The sequence below is a fragment of the Rissa tridactyla genome, chromosome 2 (assembly GCF_028500815.1).
Source record: "Rissa tridactyla isolate bRisTri1 chromosome 2, bRisTri1.patW.cur.20221130, whole genome shotgun sequence".
In the NCBI taxonomy this organism is placed as follows: domain Eukaryota; kingdom Metazoa; phylum Chordata; class Aves; order Charadriiformes; family Laridae; genus Rissa; species Rissa tridactyla.
Genome location: NC_071467.1, coordinates 158,105,678 through 158,129,253, shown reverse-complemented (window position 1 = coordinate 158,129,253; position 23,576 = coordinate 158,105,678). Strand labels below are relative to the sequence as shown.

Sequence of the window (23,576 nt, the reverse complement as noted above, 5' to 3'; positions counted from 1 at the left end):
GTGGAGACAAGCAGTTCTGCTTCGTCTATTTCTAACAACTCCACTATCCCATTGACATCTAAAAAGCAAACAAGGTATTCCACCTAGTTTAGATGTGTTAACAGTAAGCTACCCATAATAAACTATGCATACTGAAGAAAACAAAAATTTTTAGCTATGCTCTCAGTTTGACCTTGGCATTCATAATATCATCTGCTTTGGACATCTCATTTTTCTCAAAATGAGATATTAACTATTTATTCTTAAAAACTGCACTGTATGCTTAAATTAAGTTCACTATAATCTAGTCAGCCTTATACACTTAGCATGACATGCTAAATGCAAGCTTATGAGAAAATGTCAAATACGTCTTATGACTACAGATTAATTTTACTCATTAACACAACCCTCCACACCTATGATTTCCCCCGCATGTATGGTCTCCTCTCAGGACTCCTCCCTGACTTAAGACAAGAGGTGTGCAAGAGGTTGACCCACTTTTTTAGTTGGTTCCTAAGTCACAAAGAAATCGTAAGTGGTTCAAAGGCTGGGTGCCCAGACTTGTTCATCTAGGAAAAAATTCCATGACCTAACAGAAAGTACAAAACATCCAAGAACACATCCCATGTGCTAGAAACAACGCTCAGCTGAAGATTAAAATAAAAACAGCCTCTCTAGCCCTTCAGAAGGTAACTTCCATATGTCACTCGCTTAAAACTACCTGCATGTTAACTACACCAGGAGCAAAGCCCCACTTCAAAGTAATGAAGGAATTCAAATCAATATACGAGTGTTAGCTTTTACTTCCCCTTTTATATACTTAATGGGAATGTATTTATGATGCTGGGTAAAGGGGAAAAAATACCTTATGACACCTCCACGACCCTTAGTAATAGGCCCAAGATACCTTTGTTCAGGGTAATGTATTCTATACCCAGTAATACACTCAAAAACCCCTCAAAAAATGACTGCGAGTCATTTTTCCTTTGACCTGTATGGGCTACAGCAATGCCATTAAAATCTGATTCAGGAATATTTGTCAGCATTAGTGCAAGATTTAAAAACACCCTCTAGAATGAACACCAATAGCAGCAGCCTCGATCACCCTAACATTCTGCCACTGACTGAAGGTATTACTCAACATTTTACAGCCATGGTATAATAATCGGTTATGTTAAAACTTCACAGAGTCATTCCATTAAAAATTCTTTTCTAAAACAAAAATATAACCTCAAAAGTCTCATTAATACAAACTCGGTAAACAATTTATTTGTGTTAAGACAGTTTCTTTGGCTAATATTAATTTCCAGGGCAAGATACATAACTATCTTAGAAAACAGAGCTAATGAATTTTCTCCTTTTAACTCATGAAAATCCTTTTCCTTGTCTTCTCAACACATACATACTGTAGAATTTTTAAGTAGCTTATCTTCCTTTTCACCCCCATTCCCAAAACTCAAACATATTTAAACTGCAATACTTCTATGTTTTCATAATTTTCACCAATTATACAGACTCTCTACTGGATGTGAGTTATCACAGTTTTAAACTCAGCAAATATTTTAGACCTGTTGTTATTGTCAAACTCAACACAAACTCATCAGCATCAATTCTTTCCATCAGCTAGACGTGTTAAAAATAGAAAGCACAGTTAGGTAATGGAAAAAATGGGAGACTCAAGGCATAAACAAGCACTTTATATCAACACTGAAACTGTGAAGCACCACGTTTTGATGACAATTTTGGAGCCTAACACTGGAAACCACACCACTGTAAGCCAAGAAGTTAAAGGCAGGGCAGTAGGGGGTGGAAGTCACACATATACTCTGCTTCTGCCCTCTGTATATTAAACTCCGCCATACAGACTTCAACGCCATTTATACACATACTACTTGCTGTGGAGACCACACATGATATGGAAATAGAGAAACCGAAACAAAGTTCAGTAAAATAATATTTTCCAGTTAATCAAAATTTTCAAAGCCAAATTATTAACAACACGATCAAATATTAAAACAGTAAAAAGCACTGGGCTTTTTCTTGGAACCATGTTGACGGTTGTTAGAAACAACTTTTAATATATTCAGGTAATCGAGAAACTAGAAACCTCTGTGTGGGAAGCAGCTCAGCAACACTACAATACATATTCAACACCAAGCTGATAAAACGTCAACATGAGTTTTGTCACCATCTTCGTGAGAGTAAATTGGGCCCCAAAAAGTAACAGATCAAAGCTGCTGAAAGTATGAAGCAGTTTCACTTGTCACGTGAATTACTAATAAGTGGGTTACAACAGTAACTTATTCCAGGTCATCTCTACCTAGCTGTATGCTTACATTTTAGAGTGATGCAACAACCAACACCATTAATTATTATACGCATAAAAACATAAACTACAATCATGACTTTCAAAGTCTCTCCTGTTCCTGTGTTATAAATGATGTAAATTCTTGCACATTAACGTCACCAAGAAGTCAGTGTCCCCAGTGATTTGACAGCACATGTTTACAGGAAAATTTCAGTGGTTCTCAAGGTAAGGATGAGGGCACAGAGAGCAGAGAATATTGCAGAAGTTGAGACTTTCTCAGCAAGAGTCATCACTGCCCTCCTAAATGAGGATTAATACCAAATTAAATAGGGAAGGGTGAAAGACAGGAAAGGAGAAAGCACTGCAATTAAAAAAAATAATTTACATAATCTTCAAATAAAAGCAGTAAGCTTATATAGAATGAAGTGTTTTCTTTAGATAGCCTTCCTTAACCCAAATTTCCATCTGTGTCACCAGAACTGAACTCTCGCCTTCTTACCAGAACTTCACCAGCAACATGCTTCAGATTCTCTTTCCGCTCTGACATTACTACCATGTCCACTGCTGCTCTGCTCTCCGCTTCACCCACCCCTCAACCATCCTCCACATCTCTGAAAACACTTCTTTCCAGAAGGTTTTCTGCTTATAAAGTCAATCACACTCAGCATTCCTACATCACAGCAAAGATAGAGATGTTCATTAAAACCCTACGATCTCCCAGTTACATCCTGCCATCTTATCCAGTCCCTCTACTACATAGCCAGCTACCCAAACAAAATCCAAGATTTTGGATTGTGCTGTCTGTGGTCTTGTAATCAATAGCTGGTTTTGTTTGCTGTCAGTTATTTCACTTTTCATTAGATTTTTCTCAAATCTAATTTACACCTTAATCTAAATTTTCTTAAAACAGACATCTGTATCTTCCATGAAGTGTGCTGCCCTTTTAGTCAACTGCTACCACAAAGAAACATTCAAGTATTCAAAAGGAATTATCTTGAACTGTAACTAATAGCAGCTTTTTACACTTCAGCCTTTCATGTTTATTTTATGTAAATGGAAAAAGTGGAACTCGCCAAAAGTTGTTCCTGTTTTGGGATAAGCATATCTCTATCCACTTGTCTATGCCAAGTATTTGGAGATGCCGATTGATTCCAGATGGATCCACCAATGCTGATCCTTAGGACCAGCAGCCAGAAGATGACTCACCAGTTCTTAAAGTTCAGTACAGCACCCATGTTTACAAGTAAAGGTATATTTTTAAGAGGACAGAATGATGCCAACATTTTATATATGTAATTATGATAAATGCCCCCCAGTCTTTCAGCCTTACATCTCATGCCACTACCACAAACACTCCTTTATTCAGTTATAGTTCTTTTCCAAAAAAAATTTTTTTTAAAAAGAAGCAATACTGAGAAACCTAGGTGAAGTTATTTTTGAGATACAAGAACCCATGTAAGATATAAATTATTCCTCAACTTTCAGTGTATGGATACAAAAATTGAAAGGCATCAATTTTCTTGAAGATAAATTTGCATAAACATTCAAAACAAAAACACTTCATAGAATGCTTTGAGTTGGATGGGACCTTAAAGATCATCTAGCTACAACCCCCCTGCCATGGGCAGGGACACCTCCCACTAGACCAGGTTACAGTATTTGTAATAAGTTTGTCCTTAAAAATCACCCATGCTTCTAATTAGCATTTTCTTCCTGGCGCACTATCAGAATATCATCACTTCTGGCATAAAAAAGGGTCTGTGAGGATTACATACTTTGCCTGGGGAATAAATTTAAGCAAGCAGAACTGGTCAGGAACAGGAGCACACTACCAACAGGAGCCCAGTGCTCAAATCACCTTTCTCATTTTACAGACACATAGGGGACAAACGCCAGCAGTATCCACACTGCACTAGTTCATACAGAAGAATCTTGAACACCTCTCTACCCCAAAAACAGGACAAGAGGACAAAAGGCACAAAAAGAAATCAGAGAAGAAAACAAAGTCAGTGGTATTAGTGTGAAGTTGCAAACAAAAATCAAAGACATGACGCAGTTGCAACTACCTAAAAAGGCCTTTCTAAACTGCTGAAAAGTATTTTTAGATTCAGATTTACACACACACTAAATAACCATTGTATCACCTGTAACAAAAAAAAAACCCTTACTATTTAAAAGTGGTACGATTTAAAAAAAAAAAAAAAGCCTTCTCGTAGAGGAAATTGCATTAGAAAGTAGAGAAACTAGGCTTCTCCAAATATCTAGCATCTGAAGCTTCCACCCCTGAAAACATTCAGTCCTTCAAATTGAAGCATCTGACATTAATCATAAAACTATATATTACACCAGTTTCAACATCTGCCTGGACTTGTATGAAGCAATTAGAGTTATAATAGCAATTTTTTTTTATTTGAACTTATTCTACCAGGACTGATTTTTTTCATAACGTATTTAATATAATAAAGTCATTTCCAAACACGCTATGTTTGTTCTTAAGCTTTCTAACTAATAATTCCATGGTCATCAAATTGTTTTCTTCCACAGTTTTCCCCACATTACAAATGCAAGCACAGTGTATTTATTTTGCCAAGGAAACCTCATAACCAAGTGTATGTGTATATTTTCACAAATACAAAATCCCACATCATGTAAATGGAAAAATAACAACAAAAAGTAGAAATGAATTTTAAAAATACAAACTAATATTGCAGAATAGAAGACTCAAACTAGAAAAAAAAAAAAGAGTGTAAGAATATTCTAAAAAGTAAACCCAGGGAACACAAAGAGACTGAACCACTGCACTTACATAATTTGTGTTTGAAATAAACAGTTCACACTAATACTAGCTGAAACCAGAACACTTTATAATTATGTTGTATAAACAGACATAACAACAGGACACAAGAGAAAAGCAGTCCCCTAAAAGCTTAAGTATCTTCCATGGATGTGCAAGATCTCAGCAAACTATAAATGAACCTAAAGGATCAAGAAAGGCAACTAATTAACGGTACAAAAATAACAGATAGTATCAGACCAGCACAGAACATTGTCTGGCCTTTACAACTCCTTCATATGGATGCTGCTCAAGTACAGAACACAGACACTTCTACATATTGTAACCAACTAAAGCTGCTTTTCAGAAAGATGCCCTTTTTAGTTAGAACTGAGTATGACTCTGGCTTTACTGAAGTCAAGGCACTCACTGACTTAGAGCAAACTCATGGCTGTGCCATGACTCTTAAACCGAGTCATCAGTTCTCAGTCTCCATGTTTACCTTACCGAATCTGAATTTTAAAGTTCATACAAGCCTGAAAGAGACCGGGTGTTTTCAATAACTGATCCAAACAACAGATCCTCAACACAGCAGATTCACATTTGAAAAGCCACGCCGAAACTAGGGGCTTAACCTAGTTAACAGGGGAGTTAACCTCCTATTAATAAAAGATCATCCTCGTGAAGCAACAAAACACAAGACAGATTATTTTCTTGCAAACTGGCACCCTTTTGAAAAAAAAAATAAAAACAGGTACCATACAGACACTCCAAATGAGGTCAAGAGTGAACGGGCCTGAGTTAAATTAAGCATTAAATCAGAGACAGTCACCTCAAAAGCAGATGAAGGATTTATTTAAAAAAAAAAAAAAAATAATCTTCCACCCTTGCTCAATCAGTAAACATGTGTCGGAAACATTTGTCTTTTCAATGTGGAATTAGCAGAAGTTGGCACCTACAGAAAGAACAGGCACCACCCACAAAAGAATAACAAGCCTTGGATTTTTGTTATGGAACACAACTTTATGGAAAACTTTGTAGCTTGCCAGCTACAACGAGAGACTAGATGAAACAGAAGTCAAGCATTACACTGAAGTTAAGCTTAGTGTGCCCTTAGGACTCCATCAGAAAGCACAACGTAGAAATTCTATATCTATTCAAATAACATGAAGAAAATTTGTAAAAGAAAAGTGAAAAGGGTTTTCTTTTCAACTACATCAACTTATTTTGATTTCTGTTCTCTCATGAATATACCATTTTAGCTTCCAGTAAAGACTGGGCCACACAACTAGGTCTCCAAAGACAATACTATCAAATTCCATAAACTTTACTTACTTCTTACAGGCATATTAGTGGAGTTTGGCTGCGTAATATTACATAACAAACATCAAATCCTCCTATTAACTTCTCCCCTGCCCCCAGCTCACCTGCAGCTGGAATGAAAGTCTTGTGCACGTGTCAGAACGTGGAATATGTTCCCTCCTCCAGCTGAAGGACTGGTGATTATACCCACTACCCACACAACAACTGTTTATTTGCATATTTTAAGAAATTATAGTCACCATGTAACTTCATGACCAGCAAGGCCAGGAATGTTTAGCATAATGCTACATGTAAACAACATACTCTGTGTACTTTGTTATGCTTAAACTAACCACAAGTGTAATCACACTTGCAATATGCTTTTGCAGCAATGCGAGAGCCACAAGAAGGTTGCATACTCTCAGCTGTGGATGGCAGCAGCTTATGCACTCTTAAAACCCTCCGGTCTTCCAACATAAATTAAAGACAACATCACAACTGTACCAATGCATGATTTAAAAGGCAAAATTGTTATTATTATTTTTATTCCCACTGATTAAACATTAACACAGATACCTTGTCATTAATATTAAAGATCAAAGTACGGTTTCAAGAGCAAGAATATTCTGCCTCCCCTGTCCAAACAAAGCAACATTGCACCTCTAAAATTTGAGTTGTTGACGTCTTACATGATTTCTTACGTGACTACACCAACAGGAAGAGTTACCAGTTACTCTAGATGGGCTGAAGAAGCTTAACAGAAGCAGCTGCAGTATAGATGAGCTAGTTCTTTAACAATTCAACAGACCTTCACTATTCGTAACAGTATCTGGAGAGGCTGCACAGAGACATTCCTACAGACTCAAAATGTGTGCATCCTGCTAGTTACAAAAGCACAATATGTAGCATACGATGTATCAAAACAAGACCCTGGTGGACCTAAATAGATCATTAGCGCACAAAGAAATACAAATGAGAAAACAGACACTGAGGAAGAGACAGATGCTAGCATCCAGAAGAGATGCACAATTTGTGTATACACTTGTGTTTTCGTAGCACAAAGGAGATAATGCTTAAAGACTTCTTTACGAAAAAGTATATTCCTTTTTATGCCCCTCCACTGGTCTTGGCTCTCATGACATAAGCTACACCAACTCACAGAAAAGAGAAGGTCCAGAAAAGTCTCCTAAACTGACAATTCTCTTCATACAGACTTGTTTTGCACTCTTCAGAAAAAAAACATCCCAGAAATCTAATACTTTACCAGATGAAAGAAGGTGTTAACATATGGATTTGTAAAATACAGAAAAGCAACTAACACAACGGATCCAAGCAAGTCTCTTTTATCAAATAACCTAGCCATAGACCTACATAAATCAGTTAACAGTGGTATTTGTCTCCCAATACAGCTGAAAAATAATTGAAGCTAAATTATGAAATCATATTTTAATTCAATAAATCTATTCTCTCTTAAACAGCAGTAACTGCAACGAGAATGCAACTACCCAGCTGAGTTAGGATAGCACGTGCACAGAAGACAACACTGCACGTCTCCTACATGCAACACATATTTCCTTCCTTGAACTGAGGCAGAAGAGAGATACGCCCCATCAAAACACCTCTTTCAGCTTTCAATAGTCCCGAAAACGCTTATGAGGCAGTCGGAGAGGAAACCACAACAGCGCTCTCCATCTGCACGCAAGGCGCAGTGTTGCACTTGACTACAGAAGGCTGAGGGAGATGGGACAGCACGGGCACTGCTTATCTGCTCTACGTCGCTCGGCTTGGAGAGCGCGGGGCACGCAGCAGCACTGGGAACGACACCAAGGGTTAGGGAAAACACGAAGGTTACACGCATCCGCTGCAAAGAGCACAGGAAAAGGCAGGAGGATGTTCGTGTCACAAGCGATAACACGAAACCCCACGCGCACCGTGCAGTAACACGGCTGCACTCGAAGGCTGAGGGGCTGAACACATAACACAGGGCACAGGAGCAGGGTCAGGAGCACACCGTGTCCTGCACACATGCACAGCCTTTCCCCTTTCCGTTGAAGTCACAGGCAGAGGAAAACCCACGCCGGCTGAGAGCGGGGGTCCTCACAGCCCGCCCTCGCCCCCAGCCCGGAGGGGGAGATGCTCGCACCGCGGAGTCCACACGGGACAGCCCACCCGAGCCAATCTGGACACGGGAGCCGGGGCAAGGGGAAAAGCAGGGAAAGAGGGAAAGAGCGGGACAACCCCACGGCTGCCCAACCAGGGGGGGGAGGGAGGGGGGAGGGGGGGAGGAGGGCAGACCAAGGCGGGGGTCCGGAGGCAGCGCGGCCGCCGGGGCACGGCAGTGACAGGTCAGGGAGGCATGGGGGAGGGCAGGGCGGTGCGGGGGCGGCGTCACCTACCGTGTACTCCCGCACTTGGCTGTGGAAGTTCTGCTCGCGGATCGTCACCTCGTCTGCTTCCATCCTTCATAGTCCCGCGGCCCCCGCGCGCAATGGCGGCCGCCGCCGCCGCGCCTGCTCCTGCCCCCCCGGCGGCAGGCGGGCCACCATGGCCAGCGGCAGCGCCGGCTGCTCCCCCGGGCCCAGCGGCGGCTGCGGGGCCCCGGCGGCGGCGCTGGCGGCTGCGTCCGCCGCTCTGTCACTGACCGGCGGGTGCGGAGCGGCAAGAGGAGGAGGAAGAGGTGGAGGAAGGGCGGGCAGTGCCGCCTCAACCCCTCCTGCTGCGTCACCACGCAGCGTCCCCGCGCACACCGCGGCCCCGCCCCAACCGCCCGGGGGGGAGGCGGGGCTAGCGGGCGGGAGGCGTGGCCAACCCTCCCCGAGGCGGGGGCGGGGGAAGGGGCGGGGCTTGTCTTTGAGCGAAGGGAGCGCGAACCAATGCCCGGGGGCGTGGCTGAAGGAAGGCGGGAGTTCGGCTGAAGGGGGCGTGGCCGAGGCGGGGGCGGGACAGGCCGGGGCTGCCCTGGTCGGGCTGAACGCCCGCGGATGCACCAGGGTTTGGAAGATTGTACTTAAAAGTGAAGTTAAAACTCGTGTTGCGCTTGTCTGGAGCAGCTTTGTGTTGGTGTTGTGCTGCAGTGCAAAGGCCCGGTCTCCCAGCTGCTCCCCAATCCCTCCACACACACACGCATTTGTCTTTGTTTCCAAGTTTGCAAGTAGATCAACTGCCTAAATATACACAAAAAACCTAGTAATCTAGGACACACTATAAATTATAGATGGTGATTTAGCAAATCAAACACTCGTTTCTATCCAAATACATAATGTAATTCCAAGGGAGTATCAAAAATAAGGATCATCACTTTCTGCCTGTTTACACGGATTGATATATTATACATGACGTCCACGCCAACCATAATTCAATTATATTCGCTTCCCAGCCTCTGGCCCATTTTCTTGATTAAACGCAGATGGTGAAGTACTTACTGAATTCTAGGGTTAGAAAAGTAATCTTTGACTGCCTAACGTACTTCTTGCAGTTCTGAATGGATGCAGAACTTCCTTCAGCTTCAGCACGGCCACGGTTTCACCCTCGTTCTTCTGATACTCTGGAAGAACAGATGAGGTATTTGCAGGCAGAATCACGCCATGGGGGCACGAGGTCAGAGATATCCCCACTCTCTCTCCTTCTGAAGCCCCCTGCTTGAGGAGGGAGACTTTCTAGGCATTCACTAGGCTGTAGGAACAGGAGAGGACCACTAGAAGCAGACCTGGAGGAGCAGGGGGCAGAAAGATTATTCTCAGGAAAAGCTGTCCTACTTGACAGCTACTCCCCAAGCAGCACTAGATTGTATCTGATGGACAATATTATTACTCAGCTGGGTTTTTTTCTTCAGCTATTCCCACTTTTCTTCAATCACCATTTCTTCTTGCGATGCTAAAAGCGGTGAAAGCATCTGTAGCTGCCAAGAGGAACTTCACATGAGACTTTGGCTTGTAAGAGTGGCTACGGCTGTTATTCTCTCCAGACTTAGTCCAGAGGGAACAGTGTAACTGAAGCCAAGGTTTATAGGTAGAAGTAATATCTTCTATTATAATAACAAATACAACTGGAAAAAGCAGACAGCTGTTTGGTATGCAAGAACCTGTCCCCAGAGCAATCAAATTCTCTTAGAGTCGCCTATAGAAATTATGTCTCAAAGAGAAACCCTCTTTTCTTACAAAGCATCATGCTTAACGCTTATACAGAACAGACAGATTCCCACTTTTCATCATCCTATATAAAGACCTACGCAATAAATTGCAATGGTGTTAGAAGCAGGGCATGAGGAACAAAAACTGTTGGAGCCAGAACAAACCAGAGCTAAGAACAGGGGAGACAAGAAGGTCCAGTCAAAGGGAAAAAATGGGAACAATCAGAGATTAGGCCAGCAATCAGTATGTTAAAATACACATACTAGCACCACGACAAACGAGGAGCGTTGCTGGAGTTCAGGCCACAGGCAAGCAGCAAGTTGACCCAGGCAACAAGGATGACCCACAAGAAGCAGATGGAAGAGTGAGGCAGTTTGGGGAAGAAGAGACAGCAAAAGCCGTAGTTAGGAGTCAAGAGAAGGAACACAGCTTAGGCCACGGCAAGCCATAGGCTCTCGGGGAATCTCTGCCAGTAAATACCAACGTCTGCTGCCAGTTGTTTGGAATCTGGGCCAGAGCTGAGATTTAGTTCCTGAGCTACCTGGGGAATCTAGCAGCTTGTTGAATCTGAAACGAAGTTTACTTCATTAAGGAGGTCTGAGCATTGCATCTAGGCATCAAGGATTTAATATATTTCTAACTTTATGTGAAGACATAGTAAACACTGCTCTGGAATAGAAGGTTGTAAGGAAAATGAGCTGTACTTTTGTAGCTCTTATAGAAACAAAATTAAGTTTAAAGCTTAGCAGAATTGAACCTTCACCTTCTACTTGGGCTGTATGTTTTCTTTTTAATATATTTGAAATATATGTATAAAATGTATATAATATAAATATATATATAAATATATTAATATATTTGAAATATACCCAAGGAGGAGATATAAATATGTCTCATACTATGGACTGGCAAGTTCTTTCTTCCATTTCTAGCAGATGAATCATCAGAAACATGATACACATTCATACTTGCTAAGAAGACAGGAGAGAAAAAAAAAACAAAACAAAAAAAACCCAAAAAAAACCCCCTAGCTTCGATCCTTTCTTGGACAGATGTTATTGCTCAGTTCCAAGGTGTCTACATCACGAAGGAAGGACATGGTAGCCACCACTGCAAAATCTATTTATATTGAAGGAAGTGCAGTCTAGAGTAGGCAGCTGTTGCAAACTGACGAGAAGGCTGACTGATGAACCCGTTGATTTTTTTGATGGGAGTACAAAAGTAGTATTTTGAAGCATACCAAAAGAAAAACCTCGAAAATTAAGCCTGAGGTACCTTGCACCAGAAGGCGGTTAAAAGCCTTTATGTTGTTCCTCCATACTTCAGCCATAACAAAGGGCTGGAGGGACTATCCTCAGCAATTCTTAGGACTTCCTCGGTAATTCTTAGGACATCCTCGGTAACTCTAAGGAGCTTGGTCTAGGTTTAATCTAGACATGACTTAGGTGCAAATAAAACATTTTCTCAAGTTGCTAATGTACAGATATACAAACACAAAGGCAGTAATGAAAAACAGACTTCTATTAAACTTACATATAGTGATGCCTAACCCCTCAGCATAGAAGTTGAGCAAAGTTAATAGATTTTGCTCAGTTTATTCTTTTTCAGACTAGTTTTAAATGAACAGTTTTTCAGCTTTTGGGTAAACCAGTAAGTGCCTGGTATCCTGAATCCCCAAGGAGGGTTTTATGCACACTGGATTATCTCTGAGATTCTCCAGAAAAATGTGGGGATATTCACGCTAATAAAATTAGTTGAATTGGCTAGAATTGAAGTTGCTAAAGTTGGAACTGTTTCACTGGGAAGGTTCCCACAGAATTTGTCAATGGATTTTAGATCACCGTCTTTGACTGTAAATGTGAAATTGGCACCATGCCTTTAAATCTCAATTTATCTAGCAGCATTTGAACAGGTGATGCCTTCTTTTCCAGTCATTATTCAGCCAAATGCAGCTTGGACTACACAGAAAATAGGAAGTTATTCTCCCAGTTAACATGACTACTTATATGATTACATGCAAGATATCACTAAGAATTGGCCAGATTGATGCCTGAAGCACAATTTAGTATGTTGTTGAGAGTGACCATCGATTTTAAAGAGAACTTAGGGTACACAGATGCCACAGATGATACCCAGCACTTTACATACACAGAAGCCAATTACAAAGACAAAAAGAAAGACTGAAAAGTTAAAATAACTTGATCACGGTATAAAAGAAATGTTATGCTATCATAATTACATACATAATGGGTGATCATTTCAATGTCTTGTATTGGGTAAGATAAAGCATAGCAAGAATTGCATTAGAATTTGAGAAAGTCAGAACCATCAGACTTGGATCTGGATTCAACTTGAAATATTGCTGACTGGCACTTCAATTCTATTCATACTTTCTTTATATTTGTTTGCTTTTTTAAAATAAAAAAGCATGATTTTTTTTGTTCCAAATATTTCCAGCCTGTATCTTCATTGTGTCAACCCAGTAACACTAACTCCCCAGCTAAATGCTATATTACGGCATAATACTTATATATTTTTGAAACAGTCAAGGGAAAGAAAATTAAATTAAAAATGCAAATTTTGACACCAAAAACATGATCTAAACTAGTTCAGTATAGACTCACATAGGTATGTGCTGGATATGGTGTATCTATTCATCAATATATTGATGTGTGATGAATCTATACCCAAAAAAAACAGAAGGAAAAAAATGATTCATCGAAGTAATACAGTTTTGAACAAGCTTTTGAAATGAGCATTTGCGTAAAACATCTCCACTACTTTTAACTTAGAGCTTTGTCCATTTATAAAAAGTTTAGGAGATTGCTTTCAATAACCAAGGAACTGGATTCAGTGATGAATAAAACTCCTTCTGGTCCTTACCTTTGCTTCACTGATAGAAGCCCAGAGTCAGACCGCTGCAGAGTTTGTAGTCAGAAGCATAAACGCTGCAGGAGCTCGGCGTTGTTACATAAAGGAAGCATAAATCATGTCATGAAGTTAGAACAGTTTGAGTTCCATATCTAGGCAGCATGAAGTGACCGAAAACTCATTTTGCTTCCTTGCACTTTTACTGTGTCTTTCATGTCCCACTGTGAGGATTCAAAACACTGCTCAAAGGAAAAAAAAAAAAAAACAAAAAAAAAAACCAAACAAAAAACCAACCCACCACATTGCAGCTTAAACTCAGTTAGGAATGAGATAAAAGAAAATATTCAATGACATGTGACTGCAAATAAAACTCAAAGTTCACCTGCTATACAGATATGAACAAGGCCGGGGACGTCTGCTCCATGCTGTCTATCCATGGCTGATTTGGCTGATTCGGCTGATTCTTCAAGTAGGTATTTATTGGTAGAACTCCTAAACTCCTGCCAGGGTCAATATTATTACAGAGTTGAAGAATCAAAACCAAACCAAATCAAACAAACAAACAAACAAAAAAACCACCACAAAACCCTGCAACAAAAAAAAGCCTTACTTTTACCGTGTCTGTTTTGAGCCCAGAAATTAGTGTTTGATTCAATCAGCCTCTGAAAGGTGTTCAGCTAGAGTGGATGGATCAAAACACTGAAAACTCATTACTCTTCTTTATGGTGTGTTTAATATTTAATTACCATCTGTATTAAAAATCATGCCTTATTTCTGATTTGAATTTTACTGCCTTCAGCTTCTAACTATGGTTCTTGTTCTGTCCTTCCCAGCTACAACTAAAAACTTTAATACTTGATATTTCCTGATAATCACAATTCACCTCAAAATCTCCTTTTCAGGCAGTTAAAAAGATTTACTCTAAGTAAATCTACTCTTTGAAGATTTTTCTTAACCATGAACCTATTTTTTTTTCTTCCCTGAATTCTCTTCAAACTTTTAACATATCTGTTAAAACACAAGCAAAAGAACTGAAAACAGTATTCTAGGCTTGATTTTATCAATTCTATGAACAGATGTAAAACACCTCCTTATTTTATGCTATTACAGACCTTTTTAGTCATTATAGAGGAAAACACCACGCAGCTTCAGAGGTGAAAAAACATGATTACTTCCCAGAAGCAAACGGGATGTGCAATCGAAGAAACTTGTGTCTACTCCTGTCTTCCTGCTATCAGAGGTCTGGCTGTAGGTAAAAGGCTTCCTCATGGTGGACCCAAAGTAAGATTAACGGCTCTTTATCTTTGTTTTGGGTTGTCATGTCCACTTACTTGTTTATATACAGTAAAGCCAGTTTTAGGGGCGTTGTAATCCAAATGCTATAGCAATCATTTCCTTCAGGTAGAAAATAGTGGCTACCTCTGAACTTTGCTCATACCCACCAGCAGCCATGCATAATTTTTATTCTGAATCATTATTCTACAGACATAGCCCTGGTTCTGTAGACAGGACCTTGACTCCTTGTTCCTGGTGCATCCATGGACATTCATGGAACTGAAGCCTCTTTTGTTTTCTGCTTCCCAAATATTTCAGATTGCTCTGTATGATTAGTTTATCTTTGTAATTTACCACTCTGTTACTTCCAGTATTTGCTAACTTTTTTGTGTCATCTGCCAGTAGTATTAGCAGTGATTTGTCGACCAGAATAAATACATCCTTTTAAAAAAAACAAATCATTGCATCCCATTTTTTTTTTATCCAAAACCATTTTCCTTATAATTTTTCTTGTCTTTGAGGACTTCCTGACATACTAAGTACATATAATACATATTTTGCTGGTATCAAGTGTTATGTTTGCCCATATGGAATACGAGCTCGCCAATATCATGGGTGGGTTCCATGGCAACCTCATAATGGAATCCAAAAGAGTTATTTGAGAGTCAAGCCAGTATTTTTTGTGTTAGCAAATAATCATTAGAAGCTTTAATGTTGTTTTGCCACTGGTTGAATAATAGCAGCAGCATAAGTCTCTGAAACCAGTGTCACACATAATTTTTCTGTTCTTACAGAACAGGTGCTTTCTTCACTGTTGTGCTTTCTCTTCAATCTATGTTTAGTTCCCATTCTTTAAGCGCTTACATAGTTCCATTTAAATTGACTCCAGCCTCTGCTCCACCTCGGTTTGTTGCATATGTAGCACTATAGCATTACATCTACACAACATGCTGCACAGGCTATAGGGTCTCACCCATCAGTACGCCTGTGCTTTCTCTGCGAGTTTTGCTGATTGTTTACCTTTCATTGTTTCTCTGTCCTTTTTGAATATTCTTCTTTGATTTGTGGGCCATTCGATATCTTTCATTAGACATCTTAGTCTGCCAATTTACTATTGATTCTAAAACATGTGACCATACGTTAGCTGTATTATAAATGATGAAAATGCAAATATTCACACGTACTATCGGTTCCTGACTACTTAACATGGCTGCACTCATTGTCCTTTAAAAAAAAATAATGAAATCATTAATCTGCTGGACCATCTGTGCTCATTCTAAACTACCCTCAAGTTATTTTTTGTTAGTTACATATTTTTGAGAAATGAAATTTCACAATTTTTGGAGAAAATGCATTGCACTGACAAATCTTTAAACAATAAAAACCATTGGTATTAGTTAAATCATTTTATTTTTCTCACTTAAACTCAGTATCTGACTCATTATGACTAAGATGACTGTATTGTTAAATATCACATGGAAAGCATTTCAAAAATCTATCCAGTATTAAACTAGAACCGTTTTTCAGTCTGGTTGACAAAATCACGTTGTATAAATTTAGTCTTTGAAAGTAAGCCATGCACCTTTTATGAAGGACTTTTATCCAAAATGCTAGAAATTTTAAAGGAAATAAATCATCTTAATTTCTAAAATTAATAGGCGCAAGATTTATTCTTAAATCATGGATACTCCTTTCTAATTAAATTCAAATGTGTTTAATGCATCTCAGGAGTGTTAAGATAATAAGTAGTCCTTTTCTGGAACTTAACATCCTCGATCCCTGTCAATAATTATATTGGGTGACTAATAAAATATGATGCCAGGCATTTTTTAAATCTTTATCTTCCTCCTCTGTCTCATTAGCAAAATGAATAGGTTTGCTCCACAGGCACCACCTAATCTGGAGAATTCAATGTTGTTCAAGGACATTGCAAATAAATTTCATCAGGTATCCCTTCATGCAACAGTCATATGTAAAACGCACTTTTACGGTATCTGCCATTTGCCATGCTAAAGTTTCTCTTTGCTATATAAGCTTATTGCTAGCATCAAAGGCTGGAAGGCCAAAAAGGGACACTACAACTGTCAAGTCTGATCTCCTGACCAGGAGAACTTTATGCACTCATCCCATCACAGACTACGCTCTAAGGAGAGCTCCGATGATCAGTATTTGATCCACAGAACATATAGCACTCATCCATTCCACCAGCGGTATATCAGAAAATGCTGACATCATGAGAATAGATTATTTTATAACATAAGGCGATACTTATTTTCAGAAACTGGACTCAGATCTAGCAGGCCTTTTAACAAAAATCATGCCAGTAATGTGACATTAGCTAATTTGTTCTTGAGAGTTTGACTTCCTTTCTCAAGTAGATGCTACATTACAGTAATTACACCTCCAAGTAACAAAAATATGGCAGGATCCTCAACCCCTGGGATGATATATAGTCCTCTGGCCCTCATATAAAAGCAAAAGCCATCTCTAGTGACTTTAAACATTTGGGTATATCTAAGTATTTGAATGGAGCACTCCAGAGATTTCATACTGTCTTGAAAGTGAGAGGATAGAAGAAGGAATAGGTTGTGATTCATGCAACTCTTTAAAGTATTTTTATCTTCCTAATTTTAGGCCCTGTAAGCCATACATTAGATTCAAATTATACACACCCTGCCAGCGATAGCAACTGCAGAGATACCTCGTGCTGAATATTTCATATATGTCTATGCTACGAGGCAGATATATCATATTTGACCATATTTTACATGTGGCGTGTCACATAGAATCAACCATAGAATATCTCGAGTTAGAAGGGACCATAAGGATCATCAAGTCCAAATCCGTGCTCCTCGCAGAACTACCTAAAACTAAACCCTATGACTAAGAGCGTCGTCCAGATGCTCCCTGAACTCTGACAGGCTTGGTGCTGTGACCACTTCCCCGGGGAGCCTGTTCCAGTCACCAACCACCCTCTCAATGAAGAACCTTTTCCTAATGTCCAGTCTGAACTTCCGCTGATACAGCTTCATTCCATTCCATAAGGCAGCACGTTGAAAGTCACTATCACACTGTGCCTGCTTAGTTTTTTTCTCAATTTTATTGAGTCATAAGCCTTGGCTTGTGCAAAAGGAGAGGTCCACTTACACCACATACAGTAAAGTATGCAGCTGTCGTACAAACCCTCCGAATTCAAGGTTTGTCTAGAAACTACTGTCCACACACTTCTCATCCATCATCCGCTTTCTTCAATTCACCTATTCTGACTTGCATAGAGGGGTTATTGCTAAGGACTGTGCCTTGAATGCCAGGTCACATTTAAAAAGATGACTGAGAAAACCACAAGAGAAAATATCTCATAAAGGTCAGCCCTTCTTCCTGAAGCCAGCCCAAACTAGGCAGACACTTATCACAAGCTGAAAGACATAGTTCTGTCTTCCTGTGTTCCTTGGGATACCTGGAATCTCTCAAAGTACAGTCAAAGTACAAGCAGAGACCACACTCAGCCTGTTCACTTGGACAGGTTGGCAGGGCCCTAAATGTCCCAAAAGGCCCCTGACCAGCTCCACCAGGAACATCCACCTATGCCACATCCACCCACTGACCTCTGGGTAGGTGGAAGAGATTAGCCACATCCAGCTAAAAAAACCCTCACCCTGCCTGGTCCCCACTGAAGGTGCTGGGGAACAGGAATTACTCTGGGTATGAGGGTGTTGCAGAAGCCCTCAGGGCTGCGATCTGCCTCTGTGGCTGGGCTTAGTATCCACCAGGATTCTAAAGGTGACCTGGAGCTGTGAGCAACCCTATGGGAAAGTTCCTGTGCATACATCTCTATAGGTACTGTAATTCTAAAGGAGGGACACGGATTCTAAAGGGATGGACATGCCAGTCTACTTGTTCAATAAAAAAAAAAAAAAAATCCAATATCACAGTTTAAGAGTGGTAGGGTATGGGCATCAGTCAGCTGCTATGATGTCCTGGTGTATCCCTTTCCCCTGATCTCATAAAGCTAGGGATGCCACCAACTATTTTAGAAATGTTGCAGATGCTCTCTCTGTCCCTTCTTCTGCCTGTATTGTCTACTCAAATATCATTGATACCTGAAAGCCTCTTAATAGCCTGATATCTGAGGCTGCTGCCTAGACAGGGGGATTCATGGAGGCACCTGAATCCCGGATAGGTCAACTATAGAAGCAGACCCTGTCAATTGCTCCCAATGAGGTGGGTTCAGGCTATGCCATCGTGGATATCCGATGCCACCATCTTATTCTGTCTCAGGTTTTCCTGTGCTCCAAACAGAGGTGTGCAAGCAGGGCCAAAAGTTCTTCATGACAATGCCACTATTCCTTGGCCTGTCTGTTTGCCATTCCCTCAGCAAATCTCATCCATGGCCTGGATGAAGTCATCCCAAGCCCTCTCACTGTCAGCTGAATCCTACACACAGAAAAGGTATGCATCTCCTGGTCTTTCAACAGAGGAGCAGCAGAGGGGAAGGTCTGCCTACATTACTGGCTTTCAAGATACATCTTGAACTTGATGAACTGTATAAGATGTCGTCTTTGCCTGACCAGGTGCACCCTGCTCTCCTACACGCTGTTAATGGCCGGTATGAGAGGAGTGGGACAACTCCCAGCCTTATCCACGTAAGGTTAAAAGTGTAAATATTCATCCTTTCATCTCCATCAGTGTGTGGTAATGGTCACTGACCCCATTTCTCATCAAAGATGTGGTCATGCATGGCTCAACCTGTAATACCTACTAACTGACACAGGAGTGCATCTTCTCCCTGGGCCAAGGAGATAATCCTACCTTTGGCCTTGCTATAGGTGTTCTTCAGTTTTATTACCTCTAGCCAGTTCCCCCAATTTTTCACATGTTCCACATTGATATGGCTGTTGCAGTCAGGCTTTCCCAAAATTCTGGTCCCACCTTATATAGAAAAAAAGCATAGAGCTCCATATGGCCCACCATTTGACAAGTTCAGGGCTGCTGATGACCTTAGTTCACCACAATACGCTGACTCTGTATGATACATGGAAGGAGAGAAGGCTGCAGAGTTTTTAGAGAAGCAGAGAGACAAAGACAAGACCTACTTTTCAATGTAAAACCAGGTACACCATCCATTCATTCTTCTTTGAAGCATATTGCCTATAAACTGGTTACTGATAAACTTGCAGAATCTAGTTTTTCTGTTTTCAGTACTGATAAGGTTACAAAGATGTCATCTGTTTGAGACAGATGGTCTTTTGTTTCTAAATCATGTCATTCTGTGAGTAATCACTTACTTAAACTGTAGGGATAGTACAAAATTAACAAGGTTACAGAGGATACATTCGTATTGTTTTGCATTTTGCGTGTCGATGTCTCAAAACTTAATTGCTTTTACAGAAACAATATTTTTTGTATTGTTGGTTAATTTGTCAAAAGCTAAATATACACTAAAAGCCTACATTAAAAGTCACTATAAGGCACACTGGGAAACCTGGATACAAAGGGGTCACTTCATCCTGATTAGGAGAAACAACAAATCATAGGAAATAACTCTGCAGTTTGCAGTCACTGATGAAGTATTGCATAGGATGTATTCTTTGAAGTACAGATAATGCTGCATAGCACATGGCAGAGTTTTACTGTTTACGCAGCCATGTCTGCGCTGAATGCGGTTTCTGTAGCCTGACAGGCACCTCCCCATACCGCACTCTGTCCTGTTATCGTTGTGGGTATCCAAGTGCTATTACTCTGGGCATACACTGACCTGATACGATCACTTTTTTTAAACCCTAGCCCACAGCATGCTTGCATCCATTTATAGTTGCATGCTCCCAGAATCAGCATAATGAAAATATAATTTCAGACCTATTTGCTGTCTCATTGTGTATTAACATCTGGATCTCATCAACAAAGTAAGAAATCAACCCGACTCTCTCAGATGGGTCTTCTCCACATTTCAACTCTATTACCAAAGTGACATTTAGTCTTGAATGCTTTCAGGCTGCCAGTAAATCTGTAAGGGAAATCATTACTGAACACTGATGTTGTCCTAAATAACACTACATGCTAGACATATGTTTGGATTTTCTATTGTAGTGGTAGAGGTAGCACAGCAGCGAACTCATAACCTTTCCAAGTTCTCTTCACCCCACGCACCACAGTAAAACACTAGCAGCGCCTTAGTGAGGTACAATTTTTCAATGGCTGAAATGCCATCCATACTCCTTCCCTTCCTCTGTCTTACATCCCCACCACCGACTCCCATCTTCAACACCATCACCAGGCAGCAGGATCTACTGGTACATCCTTCTACCCTTCATATTTTCTGGTCGTGCCTTGAGTCATGACAGGTTTGAGGGAACATCAGCTTTCCTGTCAAACAGCTCTGAAGGAAGCCTCAAATTCCTTCTCTGTGGCCTAAAGACCCTTACAGAATAAATGAATCAAAAACTATTTTGTCTGTTCGTATTATAAAATTTTTCACATAATTTGGCATTGGTGAAGTAATCCTGCAGCAGACACTGTACCAACTCCAAGTTCCCTACATCTAATTGATTTTTATATTACTGCAGGCTAATAATCTCCATGGAGCTTCTGAAAAACTCAAGTGAGGATTTCACTTCAGCACTTCGTAAAAGTACCTAAGCAAGTACCTCTAGGGCTGTAGCGCTGATCCTGTCCAGCTTTGTTCTTATTCAATATGTTCCCACTACCTCTTCAGCAGTATTGACACAGTAATACATGGCCAGACACACCTGGGGAAAATAACCTAGCAAAAATGAAAAATGTAATCAGAATGAATTCTCTGAGCCAGTTCATTCCATGTTCACACAGCAGAAGGAATGATATAACTGAGCAGAGGGAGCTACTCCAGCCACCACTGTTACAGAGAGAAATGCTTGTGAGCTACACTGCACACTCAAAGCAATCACAGCTATATTCTTCTGTCTCGCCCATGCCATTTTTAGTACTGAGAGTACTAGAAAATGTGAGAAACTATATTGTCCTTTTGCTCTACACATGCACAATCCTCATAAAAGATTCATGAGTCAAGAAATAACTATAGACCATAATTTTCAGATCATTCTTCCTGTCTTGTGTTACGGAATGGGAAATACTTATGCACAAAGTCAGCGGGACAAGTTTATTGCATTTTTTGGAAGAATTTGTTTAAAGATTCACTCATACAATAGATTTTAAAGGGTACGTTTTAAAATCATTAAACGAATTTATATATTTTATGGATACTTATACATAATATATGTCTGTGTACTTATATACCTATTTATATGTGTGTATGCTTATTTTTATTTATATTTAAAGTTATCTGAAAAATATGGTTACCCCAGTATTAAAATAAGCTGGTGCAGAAGACAGTGTTGCATAGTGTCCTCTATATAATTTCTTTACAAGAGCCAAAATATACTAAGTTGTACGCTGAATTAATTTGAATCAAGATACCGGTATTGCCTTTTCTTTTTTGACAAAATCACTGTGTATTGACTTTTCTGAAAACAGTATTCTTGTCTTTATAAAGAAGCAGCAGCTTATAGTATTCTTTCATATGAGTTTGTAGGAGTATGTATATGAAAGAAACAAAAATATAGTTTAATTACTGTTGAAGTGTCTCTTCAGTGTATCATTTTATTATGCAGTTTATATTTTTTCAAAAACAGCATTGAAGCCTGTGCCCCAAATAAAGTCATTTTTTTATTTATTTAAATGGCTGCTTGATATAAGTACAAGAACTAATAAGTTTAAGTATTATAAATTGAAAAAAATTATATAGAAATCTGAAATATACACAAACTAAAGCACCATCTTAGTTACCTTCCTCTGCTAGATGCATCGCTGCATACACAAAGCCATGTACCCCAAATCAATGTCTTCACTAAAGCTACACTCCACGGAAAAAAAAAAGGGAGTTTTGACTACATAGAAATATAATAAGAACTTCACAATGTGACCTATAGTTTTTACTGAAATAAATTAATGGATGGCATGCAGATGCCAAGATTAAACAGAGTAATAACAAAACATTAGTAAGCACTTTTAACGTAATTAAATTTTTGATGTATTACCATTTTTAGTGTGTAATTATTTTTGAAGGAACTGGAGAGTAATACTGGATCACACCCTTATTCAACTTAGTTACTAAAGAATAAAACGAGACAATGTTTTTAAATTCTATTGCAGAATAATAGTGTATTGTCCATCACAGGTAATGATGGCAAGATTTTTCTCATCTAATAATCACTCATAGTGATTACCTAATAAAAGGACAATCCTTGGTACTATAAGAACCTATGGTCAGTCCAGAATGTAAGCAAGCATTGAAATGTGCTATATAAAGCATCTCAGCTTGCAAGTGACCTTGAATCTCTGTATCCTTATTGCTGGAGGTTGGGATTGTTCCATGGCTACATTCCCAGTCTGCATCAAAAGGCTGCTGGTAACATCAATCTTAAGCACTGGTCTTTAAAACAATTTTTTACGTTGGCCTTGAACAGGTCTAATAATTTCGCTTAATCACCTCTGTTTCTACACAAAAACTGGAATCTAGGCTGACTTCTAATTTTTCATTCTTGTGAAATCCAGCCACAGGCTTTCTTTCTGTCCAACATCAAATATCTGTAATCACAATTAGATAAAATATGTCAGATGCCCTGTGACACCCAATCATCTTTATTGTATAGAAGTTCACTTTCAGCTCAGAGTAGAAGAAATTCCATTTGACTCAGAGGTCAATACTTGGGAAGAAAAATGAGATGTGTGCTCGTTTGCATATTTGAATATGCAAATTGGATCAATCCAATTTGCGTTATTTGTTTCCTAATGAGAATGACCTTTTCTGCTGATGGGAAAAAGCAATTGAACTTGGGCATGTGAAAGCTATGGAAGAATAAGAAATTCCAAATCTCTAACAAAACAGGTTAACCGCTTGCTT

At 39.7% G+C, this 23,576-nt stretch overlaps 1 protein-coding gene across 9 annotated transcripts in view; it reads right to left on the bottom strand.

Annotated features, from left to right (window-relative positions):
• LMBR1 (limb development membrane protein 1) overlaps window positions 1-9,119 on the bottom strand; it is a 73,189-nt gene extending 64,070 nt beyond the window's left edge. For 3 of the 9 annotated variants that reach the window (XM_054189569.1, XM_054189570.1, XM_054189575.1), the window contains exon 1: window positions 8,759-9,118. In XM_054189569.1, the coding sequence (XP_054045544.1) occupies window positions 8,759-8,821 (63 nt within the window). In that variant the 5' untranslated portion in view covers window positions 8,822-9,118. Of the gene's footprint in view, window positions 1-8,758 lie in introns of all 9 variants that reach the window. The other 6 variants (XM_054189567.1, XM_054189568.1, XM_054189574.1 and 3 more) reach the window with 3 other exon arrangements.
• Window positions 9,120-23,576: the final 14,457 nt, after the last annotated feature.